The 14,927-nt window shown below is 43.7% G+C and overlaps 1 protein-coding gene across 5 annotated transcripts in view; it reads right to left on the bottom strand.

Annotated features, from left to right (window-relative positions):
• Positions 1-14,927, bottom strand: part of aars2 (alanyl-tRNA synthetase 2, mitochondrial (putative)) — a 63,835-nt gene that overhangs the window by 23,049 nt on the left and 25,859 nt on the right. For all 5 annotated transcript variants that reach the window (XM_043687379.1, XM_043687377.1, XM_043687376.1 and 2 more), the window contains 6 exons: positions 14,066-14,104; positions 13,159-13,270; positions 7,466-7,593; positions 2,332-2,473; positions 1,196-1,365; positions 557-670 (listed from right to left, as the gene is read on the bottom strand). In XM_043687379.1, coding sequence (XP_043543314.1) covers positions 557-670; positions 1,196-1,365; positions 2,332-2,473; positions 7,466-7,593; positions 13,159-13,270; positions 14,066-14,104 — 705 coding nt within the window. The remainder of the gene's footprint in view (positions 1-556; positions 671-1,195; positions 1,366-2,331; positions 2,474-7,465; positions 7,594-13,158; positions 13,271-14,065; positions 14,105-14,927) is intronic.

The raw sequence follows: 14,927 nt of genomic DNA, 5'->3' as shown, positions 1-14,927 counted from the left end.
GTCAAAATTGGCCTTTCTCCAGTTTAGAACTTCAACTTTTAGATCTGGTCTATCCTTTTCCATCACTATTTTAAAACTTTTAAAACTAATAGAATTATGGTCGCTGGCCCCAAAGTGCTCCCCCACTGACACCTCAGTCACCTGCCCTGCCTTATTTCCCAAGAGTAGGTCAAGTTTTGCACCTTCTCTAGTGGGTACACCCACATACTGAGTCAGAAAATTGTCTTGTACACACTGGACAAATTCCTCTCCATCTAAACCTTTAACACTATGGCAGTCCCAGTCGATGTTTGGAAAGTTAAAATCCCCTACCATAACTACCCTATTATTCTTACAGATAGCTGAGATCGCCTTACAAGTTTGTTTCTCTATTTTCCTCTGACTACTGGGGGGGGTCTATAATACAATCCCAATAAGGTGATCATCCCTTTCTTATTTCTCAGTTCCACCCAAATAACTTCCCTGGATGTATTTCTGGGAATATCTTCCCTCAGCACAGCTGTAATGCTATCCCTTATCAAAAATGCCACTCCATCAAAAGTATCACGTTAAATACCTCATTCACAAACAAGTTGAGTCTGTCTCCAACGTGTAATGATTCTGGTACACTGATCGTGTGAATCACAAAGCCGCCAGCTGCTTGTACATTCACCACTGGTAGCAGAACATCCTGATGAAGAAAATCAGAATTGAGCGGAGTTCCTGGTTATGGAACAGACAAGGCAGGGGTGAGTCAAGCATTACAGCTCAGTGGCTCCCTCTCATTTCACAGTCAGCTAGAGAGATCTAGGACACCACCTTCCCACAGTTCAAGGACCAGCAGAGGACATGTCGCAGGGAGCCCTTGAGGGTCAGCACAGAGGACATGTCATAGGGGCCCGAGGATTAGCACATACGGCATGTCGTAGGGGCCCCAAGGGTCTGCACAGAGGGCATGTCGCAGGGCCCCCAACGGTTAGCACAGAAAACCCTTCGTAGGAGCCCAAGGGTCAACACAGAGAACACGTCATAGGGGCCCAAGGGTCCGCTCAGAGGGCGCATTGTAGGAGCCCCTGAGGGTCAGCAGCGGAGGACGGGGGCAGGTGGATCGGGGCAGGTGGATCGGAGTGTGCAACCTAAGTTCGGACCCAGAGGGTGCCGCCAGACTTCAGGATTCGGTGTCAGCGCTGAAATCGCACCACGCAGCCAAACTTGCCTGGTGACCCTCTCGTATAAAATAACCCAGGTCATGGGTCTGCCCACCCTGCTCGCTGTAGAAATTGGTTCGGTCCAGGATGACACCACACGTCTGACTTCGCCTCACCTCCTTCACCAATGAGTTGCCCTCATACAATGCTACTACAGTGGCCTGGCAGGGACTAAACACTGGAAAACAAATACACACAGTTTCACAAACAAAAACCAAAACTGGAGGAACTTGATGGTCTTTGGGTACAGTGACATTGCTGTCAAAATGTTGACTCTTTCTCTTCACAGATGCTGCCAGGTCTGCTGAATGTTTTCAGCAATTTCTTTTTTGTTTCAGATTTCTGGTTCTTTGTAAGATGAGAACTGAGAGATCTACAGTTCTTTGTTTTATAAACATTGATTCACACTCACTGCAGAGTCAAAACCCAACAACGTCATTCCTAGGATCACAGCAAGCATCATCGCGTGTTCTCCTACTGTACCTGTCTTAGGTGTCTTTGATGGGAACAGTGTAGAGGAATATTTACTTTGTATCTAACTTTATGCTGTCACTGTCCAGGAAGTTGTTTTGATGGGGACAGTATGGAAAGATCAGTGTATCTAACCCCTTGCCCTACCTGCCCTGGTAGTGTTTGATGTGAACAGTGTAGAGGGAACTTTACTCTGTATCTAACCCCATGCTGCACCAATTCTGATAGTGTTTGATTGGGACAGCATAGAGACAACAGTACACTCTGTTTACCTTTAGCTTAAAAGACTAGAAGATTAGTTTAAAAGATTAGATACTTTCTATCTAATCATGTGCTGTACCTGTCCTGGAACTGTTTAATGAGGGTTGCTTATTCTGTATTTGATCCCAAATTGTACTTGTGCCTCAGTGTTTAATGGAGACAGAATAGATGGAGCTTTATTCTATAACTAATGCAGTGCTGTCTTTGTCCTGGGAGTGTTTGATGGGGACAATGTAGAGGAAACTTTATTCTGAATCTAACCCTCTGCTGTACCTATAATGGGTGTGTTTTATGGAGACAGGATCTAATGAGCTTCACACTGTCTCTAATCTCTCGTTCTCAATCAGATTTTGCCAATCCAATTGCCTCTTTGTGCATTTGGTGGGATGAGTTTGCCTGAAAATGTGTTTACCATATTTGCCATCCTCAAGCGTGTAGATGTGTTTTGCTGAATCATCCGTTCTGAGCACTCCAGTCCTCTGGAGTTCATTTATGTCTTGTATACCCAGCACTCTGCCCTGTTGCAATTCTGACTGGGGGGGTGGTCTCAGACGCTGCAGAGATAGAAAAAAAATCCATCAAACTACAGTATCCCGAGAGAGCGCTCAGAACAGCTCGTACAGAAAACCCAATGCACGAACTTCTGAAAACTTATGTTTCAAAGCCTCCTCTTCCCTTCTCTGTGAAACCAGTATGACGTAATAGGGTCAAAGTCCTGGAACTCCGTCCTAACAACACTCACTTTGTACTTACACACTTTTTTTTAAACCACAGGTCAACAGTTATAGCTGTAGGAAAGTTGAATAGGCAAGACTTAGGAAGCATAAGATGGGGAAGGAAACTGCAGGGAATGGGCACAACTGGAATGTGGAGCTTATTCAAGGACCGGTTACTGCGGGTCCTTGATAATTACGCACCTGTCAGGCAGGGAGGAAGTGGTCGAGCGAGGGAGCCGTGGTTTACTAAAGGAATTGAATCTCTTGTCAAGAGGAAGGCGGCAGCTTCTGTTAGGATGAGATGTGAAGGCCCAGCTTGAGAGTTACAAGTTAGTCGGAAAGACCTAAAGAGAGAGCTAATAAGAGCCAGGAGGAGACATGAGAAGTTGTTGGCGGATAGGATCAAGGAAAACCCTAAGGCTTTCTGTAGGTATATCAGGAATAAAAGAATGACTGGAATAAAATGAGGGCCAGACAAGGATAGTAGTGAAAGGTTATGCATGGAGTCTGAGGAGATGGAGGAAGCGCTAAATGAATAATTTTCATCAGTATTCGTACTGGAAAAAGACAATGTTTTCGAGGAGAATACTAGACTAGACAGGGTTGATGTTCGCAAGGAGGAGGTGTTAGCAATTCTGAAAAGTGTGAAAATAGATAAGTCCTCTGGGCCGGATGGAATTTATCCTAGGATTCTCTGGGAAGCAGGGAAGTGATTGCAGAACCTTTGGCTTTGATCTTTATGTATCATTGTCTTCAGGAATAGTGCCTGAAGACTGGTGGATAGCAAATATTTCCCCTTGTTCAAGGGTAGAGACAACCCTGGTAATTACAGAACAGTGAGCCTTGTTGGAAAAGGTTATAAGAGATAGGATTTATCATCTTGAAAGGTATAAGATGATCAGGGATAGTCACTGTTTTGGGAAGGGTAGGTCGCACTGCACAAAACTTCTAGGAATTCTTGTGCGTGTTTCTGTTTAGCTTGTCCTAGGATGGATGTGTTGTCCCAGTCGAAGTGATGTCCTTCCTTATCTGTATATAAGGATACTAGTGAGAGAGGGTCATGTCGTTTTGTGGTTAGTTGATGTTCATGTATCCTGGTGGCTAGTTTTCTGCCTGTTTGTCCAATCTAGTGTTTGTTACAGCTCTTGCAAGGTATTTTGCAAACGACGTAAGTCTTGCTTGGTGCCTGTATAGGGTCTTTCAAGTTCATCCGCTGCTGTTTTGGTGGGTTTGTGGGCTACCATGATGCCAAGGGGTCTGAGTAGTCTGGCAGTCATTTCCGAGATGTCTTTGATGTAGGGGAGAATGGCAAGGGTTTCTTGACGTGTTTTGTCTGCTTGTTTGGGTTTGTTGCTGAGAAATCGACGGACTGTGTTCATTGGGTACCCATTCATTTTGAATACACTGTACAGGTGATTTTCCTCTGCTCTGCATAGTTCCTCTGTGCTGCAGTGTGTGTAGGCTCATTGAAATAATGTTCTGATGCAGCTTCGTTTGTGGGTGTTGGGATGATTGCTTCTGTAGTTCAATGTTTGGTCTGTATGTGTTGTTTTCCTGTAGATGTTGGTTTGGAGTTCCCCATTGGCTGTTCGATCTACTGTGACATGTTGTTGTTTTCCTCTTTAGTGAATTTTATGCCAATAAGGCTATTCTTGATGGTCTGAAGGTTTCCTCCAATTTGTTTTGTTTAGTGATGACAAAGATGCCATCCACGTAGCGGACCCAAAGCTTGGGTTGGATGGTTGGCAGAGCTGTTTGTTCGAATCTCTGTATTACTGCCTCTGCTAAGAACCCTGATATCAGAGATCCTGTGAGTGTTCCTTTGATTTGTCTGTAGGTTTTTTTGTTGAAGGTGAAATGTGTGGTAAGGCATAGGTCCACCAGCTTGATGATACTGTCCTTGCTGATGAAGTTAGTGGTGTTTGGTGTATGTGTCTTTGTGTAGTCAGTGTTTCCTTGGCCAAGTTAATGTTGATTGATGTAAACAAGGCTGTTACATCAAAGGAGACCATTATTTCATCCACTTCTTTTTTGGTGTCTTTGATGGTCTTCAGGAATTCTTGGGTGGGGTGGATGGAGTGGCGTTAGTCTTCTATTAAGTATTTAAACACTAAAACAGCAGCTGATGAACTTGAAAGACCCCATACAGACAGCAAGCAAGACTAATGTCAATTACAAAATACCTTGCAAGAACTGCAACAAACACTACATTGGACAAACAGGCAGAAAACTAGCCACCAGGATACATGAACATCAACTAGCCACAAAACGACATGACCCTCTCTCACTAGTATCCTTACATACAGATAAGGAAGGACACCACTTCGACTGGGACAACATGTCCATCCTAGGACAAGCCAAACAGAGACAGCATGAGAATTTCTGGAAGCACAACATTCCAACTGGAACTCTATCAACCAACACGTCGAGTTAGACCCCATCTACCACCCCCTGAGAAAAGGAACAGGAAATGACATCGCCACAAGAAATGACATCACCAACCCAAAGAAACCCAAGCATATAAATAGAAAGCAGGAATCATGTATAGTGCTTCACCTGAGGCCTACTGAAGATGTTACCTAGTAGGGTGATGAAATGTCTCGAAATGAATCTTCCAGCTCAGCGAGCAAACCTACATCCATAAAGAGTACTGGGTTAATGGTAAGATTCTTGGCAGTGTAGATGAGCAGAGAGATCTCGGTGTCCATGTACATAGATCCCTGAAAGTTGCCACCCAGGTTGATGGGGTTGTTAAGAAGGCATACAATGTGTTAGCTTTTATTGATAGAGGATTGAGTTCCAGGGCCATGAAGTCATGCTGCAGCTTGACAAACCTCTGCAGCCGCACTTGGAGTATTACGTACAGTTCTGGTCACTGCATTATAGGAAGGATGTGGAAGCTTTGTAAAGGTTCCAGAGGAGATTTACCAGGCTATTGCCTGGTATGGAGGGAAGGTCTTATGAGGAAAGGCTGAGGGACTTTGAGGCTGTTTTTATTAGAAAAGGAGGAGGTTGAGAGGTGACTTGAGACATAGAAGATGATCATAAGAGTTAGATAGGGTGGAGAGTGAGAGCCTTTTTTTTCAGATAGTGATGACTAGTACAAGGGGACATAGCTTTAAATTGAGGGGTGATAGATACAGGACAGATGTCAGAGAGTTTCTTTATTCAGTGGTAGGGGTGTAGAACACACTGCCTGCAACAGTTGTAGACATGCAAACTTTAAGGGCATTGAATGGTCATTGGATAAATAATGGATGATAATGGAATAGTGTAGGATAGATGGGCTTCAGATGGGTTCCACAGGTCGGCGCAACATCGAGGGTTGAAGGGCCTGTACTGCGCTGTAATGTTCTATGCTCTATATACAGCATGTGAAATTCAAGGCACAGCTCAGCACGCCTGTCTCAGAACAATCAGGGATGGTCAATAAATGCTGGCCCAGCCAGCAATACTTACATCTGAAGAACAAATGAGAAAAAGGAGCCACATCTATTTATCACACGCCATCCCATGTCATTGCCACTGATCCAGCTGAAATCAGCCAAGCTGGATACATGTGCTTCAATTAGACAGACAGAGGGAGGAAGAAAGAGAGCAGGCGAGAGACCATGACTCTCCTCTAGATGAAAACAGCATACATTAGAACACTGTGCCTTGCTCACACTTCATAAATGACTTAAATTTATATTGCAGTGTTGCCTTCTGCTTGGGTGCTGGTTTTGGAAACAGTGAAATCTTGTTACAATTGTACAGGGTGTTCATGAGGCTGCATCTGGAGTACTATGTAGTTTTGATGCCTGTATTTAGGGAAGGATATATTAAAACTGGAAGCAGTTCAATAGTTGATTCATTGCACTGATTCCTGAGATAAAAGGGTTGACTTATCAAAAATGGCTGAGAAGCTAAAAATGGCCTATTTATTAGAGTTTAGAAGAATGGGGGGGTATTGAAACATCAAAGATTCTGAGGGAGTTTCACTGGGTAGATGTTGAAATGATGCTTCCACTAGTGCAGGAAATTTGGAATACAGGACATAGTTATAGAACAAGGGAACAGTTTTTTAAAACTGAGGTATGAAGGAATTTCTTCTCCTAGAAGTTAGTGAATGTCTGGAATTCCTTACAGAAGAGAACTGTGGAGGCTAGATCAATGAAGTATTTAAAGAGGTAGATAGATTTTTGAAATATTGGGGAGTGGGTGGTGTTAGCGGTCGAGGGCTGTGAGGAATCGACATGAAATGGACGTGTAACAGATTGGCCGTAATGTTGTACGGTGGAAGAACAGGCTTTAGGGGTCAAATGGTCCACTGTTGCTCCCGGTCCTTATGTTTATATTTGGTGTTTCTCTGGCATACAACCAATGTTTGATTAAATAAAATAAGGAAATACTGAATTAGACAATTTATTCAATAAATGGGCAAAGTTCTTAATTGAGGGAAGTGCAGTAAAGAGGAAGAGAGATGTCGGGAGGGAATCCCACACTGGCAGCTGTAACACAGCACCCTGCACTCTGTGTTCTGTTACCCTGATGCACTTGTATAGTATGATCTGTCTGTAAAGCTTGGAAGACACACCTTTCTCACTGTACCTCAGTACACGTGACAGTAATAAATCAAAATCAGATGACAGAAGGAACTGCCACCAATAGCGGAGTGATTCCAATCCAGGTGGCATATAAATCAAGAACCGGAAAAGCTCAGTTATCTCCACAGGATTCTGGAGTTGAAGGTCTTGAGGGTTTAGACAGAGGGGCAGGGGAAGCACATAAGCTAGACTGACACATCACTAGTGGTTTCTGGGCAGCCCATTCAGCATCTTAAAACCTCACCTCTGCCTCTTCCTTTGCCAGCTGCCGCAAGGCTTCAGTGTCCACGTTCACTGCCTTTTCTTCCAGCATTAGGCTAATCAGATCGAGGGGGAAGCCCAAGTTCCTGTGTAGAGACCAGGCCACATCCACTGCAAACATGGAGAAGGGTGATTGTGATGGTTCCACATCTACAATCATGCCATCCAACATCCTCCCTAACCAAAGTCAGCACTCATGTACCAGAGAACTAGTCTAAAGCTCAGTGCCTTTCTAGTCCTGACAAGTGAACTTTGACTGAGAAGGTGGCCAATCACATATGGGAGCCTTTGATGCAAATCTATGTCCTTGCTGCCTCCACAGGAGTCAGTGAACTATCAGCAGGAACAGGGCACAAACTTTGAATGAGATCCAACCTCATGCCCCATTCTCCACTCTCTGTTGTAAGGAGCACAGTTACTGCGGAACTGCAGCAGTGTGGGAATTCAGTTTAGTGAGATAAAACCCAAATAAGATTTGACTGACTACAATTAGAAATTTGAATCAAAAAAGATATTTGATGCGAAAGAGGACAGAGGTGTTTTAAGTTGGTTTACTGGAAGAAGCAAACTCAAAAGAGGTAAGTGGAAAAGGGTAAAAGGTGTGGATTGATGGGCTGAGCTGGAGTGACATTACAGACCATAGCATGTGATGCGAGTACATAGAAAGAAGCAAATTTGTCTTTTAAGTAAAAGTAAGGTCTTCAATTTGCAGAGGTCTCCACTGTTTTTCATCTCTCTTTTCTGAGAAAACTACTTGAGTATTAGATTAGATTAGATCACTTAGTGTGGAAATAGGCCCTTCGGCCCAACAAGTCCACACCGACCCGCCGAAGCGCAACCCACCCAGACCCATTCCCCTACATTTATCCCTTCACCTAACACTACGGGCAATTTAACATGGCCAATTCACCTAACCTGCACATTTTTGGACTGTGGGAGGAAACCGGAGCACCCGGAGGAAACCCACGCAAACACGGGGAGAATGTGCAAACTCCACACAGTCACCTGAGGCGGGAATTGAACCTAGGTCTCTGGCGCTGTGAGGCAGCAGTGCTAACCACTATGTCACCGTGCCACCCTAGACCTCGGGGGCATAGTCTGAGAATAGGGCCAGACCATTAGGAGAGGTGTTAAGAAGCACTTCCATACAAAAAAAAGGTGGTAGATTTTCAGAACGCTCTTCCAAAAGCAGCAGTTGATGTTAGATCAGTTGTTAATTTTAAATCCAAGTCAGATAAATTTTTGTTCAGCAAGGGATTAAGGGACATGGGCCAAAGATAGGAATTGAACCCGGGTCTCTGGCACTGTGAGGCAGCAGTGCTAACCACTGTGCCACCGTGCTGCCCAACCAGATTGACAAAGGCAGTACATTAATCAGGAGTGACTTTCGTCTTCAGGTAAATTCTGAAAATCTGACAGAGGAAGCCATGAGGAAGAATTCATAGACAGTACTTGGGAAACTTTTTGTGGATCTAACCAGGGATCAGGCAATTTTGACATATAATTAATAAAATTGTTTAATGCATGATGTCCCTTGGGAAACAGTGATCATAACAATAAATTGTAACAATTGGTTTGAGAGGGAGGAACCTAGAAACAACTGTGCTAAATGTGCATACTGGCAACTTAAGAAGATTAACTGAAAAAACAATTGAGTAAAATAATGGACATTTCAGGATATAGCTTGTGACTCGCAACAAAGATATATCCTAGTGAGGAAGGAGAATCCTAGGAAGGACATAAACCAACCATGGTAAATCAAGTTAAGCATACTATCAACTTGAAATAAGAAACGTAGAAAAGATTAATAGATGCAAGAGGACTGGGAAAGTTGCTAAACCACACAAGATGATCAAAGAACAAAGGGGAGGGGAATCAATTTTGAGGGTAAATTAGCAAGTGATATCAAAATGAATGGTAGGTACTTGGTTAAATACATAAAAAGGAAACAAGAAGTCAAGGTGAATACAGGCCCATTAGAGGCGGCAGCTAGGGAAACAGGAAATAACGGAGGAGCTGTAGCAGTCTTTAAGATAGAGGCCACTAACAATAGTTCAAAAACTAAGTAATCAAGGGGTGAAACAGGGAGAGGAAAATAAATACAGTAACTATCACAAGAGAAACTACAAGGGAAACTAATAAGGCTAAAGGCCAAAAGGTCCTTGGTCTTATTGTGTTGCTTCCTAGGATATTAAAGGAAGCAACTAGAGATATCATGGACACATCATAGTAATCTTCCAACAATCCTCAGATTTCAGAAAAACCCCAGATGATTGGAAAACTGCAGATGGAAAGGGAAAAGAGACAAAAAAGGTAACTATAGGCTTGTTAGCTTAATTAGGGTTTGTTAGTTGGAAAATGTTACTGTCTATTACAAATAATGTGATTGCAGGGAATCTAGAAATACATGATATGATCAAGCAGAGCCAAAAAATGGGAATCATACCCGACATGTTTATTAGTTTCTTTGAGATATCAAGAAACTTAAAGAGGAACCAGTAGATATAAAACATTTGGGTTTCCAAAAAGCATTTGATAAAATACAGTACATTCAACTACTTATTATTATAAAAGCCCATGTTAGGGTGTTTGGGTAGTATACTAGCATGGATAAAGGATATTGGAAGACAAATGAGGGCATTTTCAGGATGGCAATCTAACTAGTACAGTGCCACATGGATCAGTGTTCAACCACAATTATTTACACTACACGTCAGTGATTTGGAATAAAATAAGAATGCACTATTGCTAAGTTTCTGGATGACAAAATAAGTGGGCAGACAAGCAGTGAGGATGACACAAAGTCTGCACAGTGGTACAGAAAAAGTTCAACAAATTGGCAAAAAAAATCGACAGATGGAATATGTGGGAAAATGCGAGTTTATGCACTTTGGCAACAAGAATACAACAGTTGAACATTATAAATAGAGAGAAACTACAGAAACCTATGGCACAGGAAGATTTCACCATATATTTAGGACAATTTCCTGGAAATTGGAAGTCCTTGTGCATATATCATAAAAAGTTGGCATCTGTATTCAGCAGGTAATACAAGACTATACAAGGCACTAGTTGAACCACACATTGAATACTGTGAATAGTTCTGGTCTACTTATCTAAGATATATGGTGTAAAGAACATGTCTTTTATTTTTCTGTGTTGTTGATGGTGGACTGAAATGAGAAAAATCAAGGATTACTGCAGGCTTTGAGAGCAAGTTACAATCATTTTAAGCCCTGTTTGCAGCGGAGCTGGGGCCAAGCCTACGCAAATAGAAGATTACCCAGCAACAAGCAGCTGACTGGTCTGTAGACGAGTGACCGGTAACTGATGACAAAGGCCTTCTTCCCACCAACAACTGCGATTTATTCTCAGATAATTGAACACCTTAGTGCTGTGAACAAAATGGGAAGGAGCCATCCAACCTCTACCAGCTCAGGAGTTCTCCCTGTTCTCTGCAGAAATCTCACTTTAAGCCAGAAGAAAACCAATTTATTCTTCCTTCAGCAGCTGCTGTAAGCTGTGACTTGTAATTAGCAAGTCAGAAATGCTTTGTGTGTGTGAGATCCCTAACATTGCCATAGTGCCTCCTGCAAATCAATGAAAGTATGTGGCAAATGGGACAAGGTCAGATTGTGGATGTCTGGCTGGAGCAGACGAGTTGGACTGCAGGGTCTGTTTCTATGCTGTAAGACTCCATGATTTTATAAATAGCAGAGGTGAGACTGAGAAGTAAAATTCTGATCGGCACAAGACTGATCTCAACGTATCCTGGAAATTTTGCACACTTTAAAAAATCTTTATAACTTTTGTGATGACTACAGGAATAGCTGGTCTTGACTTCCAGCATGCTAACATGACAGTGTGCAATCTAGAAAGATTTACCATGTTAATCCTGGGTATGGAAGGACTGTCTTGTGAGGAAAGGTAGGGTAGGTTGGGCCTCTATTCATTGGGGTTTAGAAGGATGACAGGCGACTTATCGAAACAGACAAGATCCCGAGGGGAACTGTCCTCTGTGGAACAGTCTAGGACAAGAAGGTATAATCTCAGAGTAAGGGATTGCCCATTTAGGACAGAGATGAGGAGGAATTTCTTCCTTTAGAGGGTAGTCAATCTGTAGAATTCTTTATCGCAGAGGGCTATGTCATTAAGTATATTTAAGGCTGAGATAAACATCCAAAAGGTGAGACAGCAGTAGCTCAATGTGTGGGCCCCTCAGAGAGCCCACTTTGCTTTCTTTTTCTTTCTATGTATTTTTTTGAAAAGATGCTTTTATTTACTATGGTACCTTATCTTATTTTAGCAACTTTGGCAGAGGCACCTGGCAGATGGCGCAGTGATGAGGTTGGTTCCAATGGCCCTTAGGGGCACATTAGGCCTGCTGCCTGGTTGCGCAAGGTCCCTATGTGGCACTCTTGTCCAGGAGGAGTGAGCTAGGCTTCCATGTATTCCAGCAGTGCAGCATGATGGTCTCAACCCAGCTTTGAAGACAGCTACCGGGTATTTCAAGAGTCCGGCACGGCCCAGCCCCGCCCTGCCCCGAGCAGCTGTCCCAGCCCTGGCCCTGCCCCTGCCTTGCTGTCCCGACCCTGGCCCTGCCCCGCTGTCTCGACCCTGACCCTGGCCCTGCCCCGGCCCCACCCCGAACAGCTGCCCCGGCCCCACCCCTGCCCCGAGTGGCTGCCCCGGCCCTGCCCTAAGCAGCCGTCTCGGCCAAGCCCAGTGACTTTAGTCCAATTTTCCAGCGGACTTTGAACCCATGAGCTCTAATTTCACTGTGGTGAACATTTCCTTTTTATTGTCTTTATGCCTTTAGTCATTAATTTAGGCTACATGGTATGGTGACTTATAAAGCTTTACACTTTTTTTTGTAAAAATACACCTTAGAATAAACTGCTATTCTGTTCAGATTTTTAATTAGTAAGATTATAGGGAAAAAGCAGCAAAGTGGAATTCAAGATTATAAGATCAACTATGATCTCACTAAATGATGCAGCATAGCAAATGCCTGCTCTTACATCTTATGGTCTCTGTCACGCTATATTGTGGTCTCCCTCACAATATCCCCCAGGTATCCAGCTCCCCTATGATCAGTTATAAGCATATAAGATCTGCTCTCATTATTCCCGAATCTCCAGTGGGCACGCACTTAATCTGTTCAACCTTTCTTCATAAGATCAGTGCTTTGCCCCAAGAATAAGCCAAGTAAACACTACTGGCCTGCTTCCAACACAACCACAGTTTTTTTTTCAAAGATGTCACACGCAAACCATGTACAGTACTCCAGATATGGTCTCACCAACGTCCTGTATAGCTGTAGTAAAGCCTGCTTCATTTTATCTTCCATTCCTCTTCATAATAAGCAACCAATTCCATTTGCCATCCTAATCACTTGCTTGGCACCTGAATTTTGTTATTCTATACCAGAACACCCAGAGATTCCTCTGTATCTTTGAATTCTGTAATCTCTCTTCACTTAAACAGTGTTTCTTCTTGCTGAGGCACACTAGATGTCATTTATCCATCTAATACTCCCTCCTCGATGGTTGGATCTGATGGTGGTAGAGGTGGATTAGAGGAAACCGTGCCCGAGTGTGTGTGTGGAGGGTTGGGAAGTGAGGCTAAAGGAGTCCAACTCCATTTACAAGAAATACCTATCCACATCCCCATTACCTGGGAAACTCTGTGAATTGTCCATTTTCTGTAAAGTTCTATCAATGATACGTCGTCCACGGTGCAAAGAGGAGAGAAAGGCAGCTTCATTCTCATTAATTGTGTCCATGATCTGAAAAAAAAACAAGTCAGAGGTCATGTGGTGAGGTTAATAGGGTGACTAAAGCAGCCAACAGGACACTTAGTCATGGCAGAGATTAGATGAGCAAGGTGACGTTGGAGCTGTACAAAACTTTGGTTAACCTACAGCTGGAATATTGAGTGTAGTTTTGATCTCCGCACCATAGGAAGGATGTGATTGTACTGGACAGGGTACAGAGGAGATTAGTCAGGATGTTGCCTGTAATGGAATAGTTTCAGTAAGGAAAGAGGTTAAATAGGTTCAGGCTAAGGGGGGACCCTGAGTGAGGGGCATGAGAATGTTGGATAGGAATCAGCTGTGCCCCTTAGTTGAAGGGTCAATAACAAGGGAACATAATTTTAAGGTAAGGGCAGGAGGTTTACTGAGGAAAGATCCTTTCAGCCAGAGGATCCGAGAGGATAGTAGAGTCAGGAAACCCCTCAACGTTTAAAAAGGATGAGTGCTCGAAATATAATAATTGAAAGTAAGATTCATGTAGATTCAGTAGCACCTTGTTGGTGCAGACGTGATGGGCCAAAGGATATCTGCTGTGCCACATGACCATGACTGAGAGATGCCAAGGATATTATGGGGTGGAGGGCAGGAAGGAGCAGCACCACAGCCTGTGTGATGGGGGAAAAGGACAAGCAACAGGACACCCTCCCAGGTGCCAACCAGTTGACAACGTGACAGATAGGGTGGGGAGAGGTGAGTAAGGGTTGAACAAGATGGTGTTGAGTTGGGCGATTGCCACCCCAATTTCCATTACAGACTTTAATCGCTCACCTGGCATGGGTCTTGCTTTAACTCTGGGTAGGCATCTCCCTGAAAATGTAGAAACACAAGAGTTACACAGATCCACTTTTGGAACAGATCCTTGGATTAAGCCTGGAGATTGTTTCCTGTTAGTTTGATCACCTATGCTGTTTCCAGATGAATCCTAGAGTGTCTCTTTCTCTATGGTTGGATTGCTCTCCTGCACAGTTGCCAGACTAATTCTGGAGTCCGACCATAAGACATAGGAGCGGAAGCAAGGCCATTCGGCCCATCGAGTCCACTCCGCCATTCAATCATGGCTGATGGGCATTCTCCCCGTAGCCCTTAATTCCTTGTGACATCAAGAATTTATCAATTTCTGCCTTGAAGACATTTAGCGTCCCAGCCTCCACTGCACTCTGCGGCAATGAATTCCACAGGCCCACCACTCTCTGGCTGAAGAAATGTCTCCGCATTTCTGTTCTGAATTTACCCCCTCTAATTCTAAGGCTGTGTCCAAGGGTCCTAATCTCCTCGCCTAACGGAAACAATTTCCTAGCGTCCACCCTCTCCAAGCCATGTATTATCTTGAGTTTCTATTAGATCTCCCCTTAATCTTCTAAACTCCAATGAATACAGTCCCAGGATCCTCAGCCGTTCCTCATATGTTAGACCAAGCATTCCCGGAATCATCCGTGTGAATCTCCGCTGGACACGCTCCAGTGCCAGTATGTCCTTCCTGAGTGTGGGGACCAAAACTGGACACAGTACTCCAAATGGGGCCTAACCAGAGCTTTATAAAGTCTCAGTAGCACATCGCTGCTTTTATATTCCAACCCTCTTGAGATAAATGACAACATTGCATTCGCTTTCTTAATCACAGACTCAACCT

The sequence above is a fragment of the Chiloscyllium plagiosum genome, chromosome 3 (genome assembly GCF_004010195.1).
Source record: "Chiloscyllium plagiosum isolate BGI_BamShark_2017 chromosome 3, ASM401019v2, whole genome shotgun sequence".
Lineage (NCBI taxonomy): Eukaryota > Metazoa > Chordata > Chondrichthyes > Orectolobiformes > Hemiscylliidae > Chiloscyllium > Chiloscyllium plagiosum.
The sequence above is the reverse complement of the archived record's forward strand: the minus strand, read 5'-3'. Positions and strand labels throughout refer to the sequence as shown.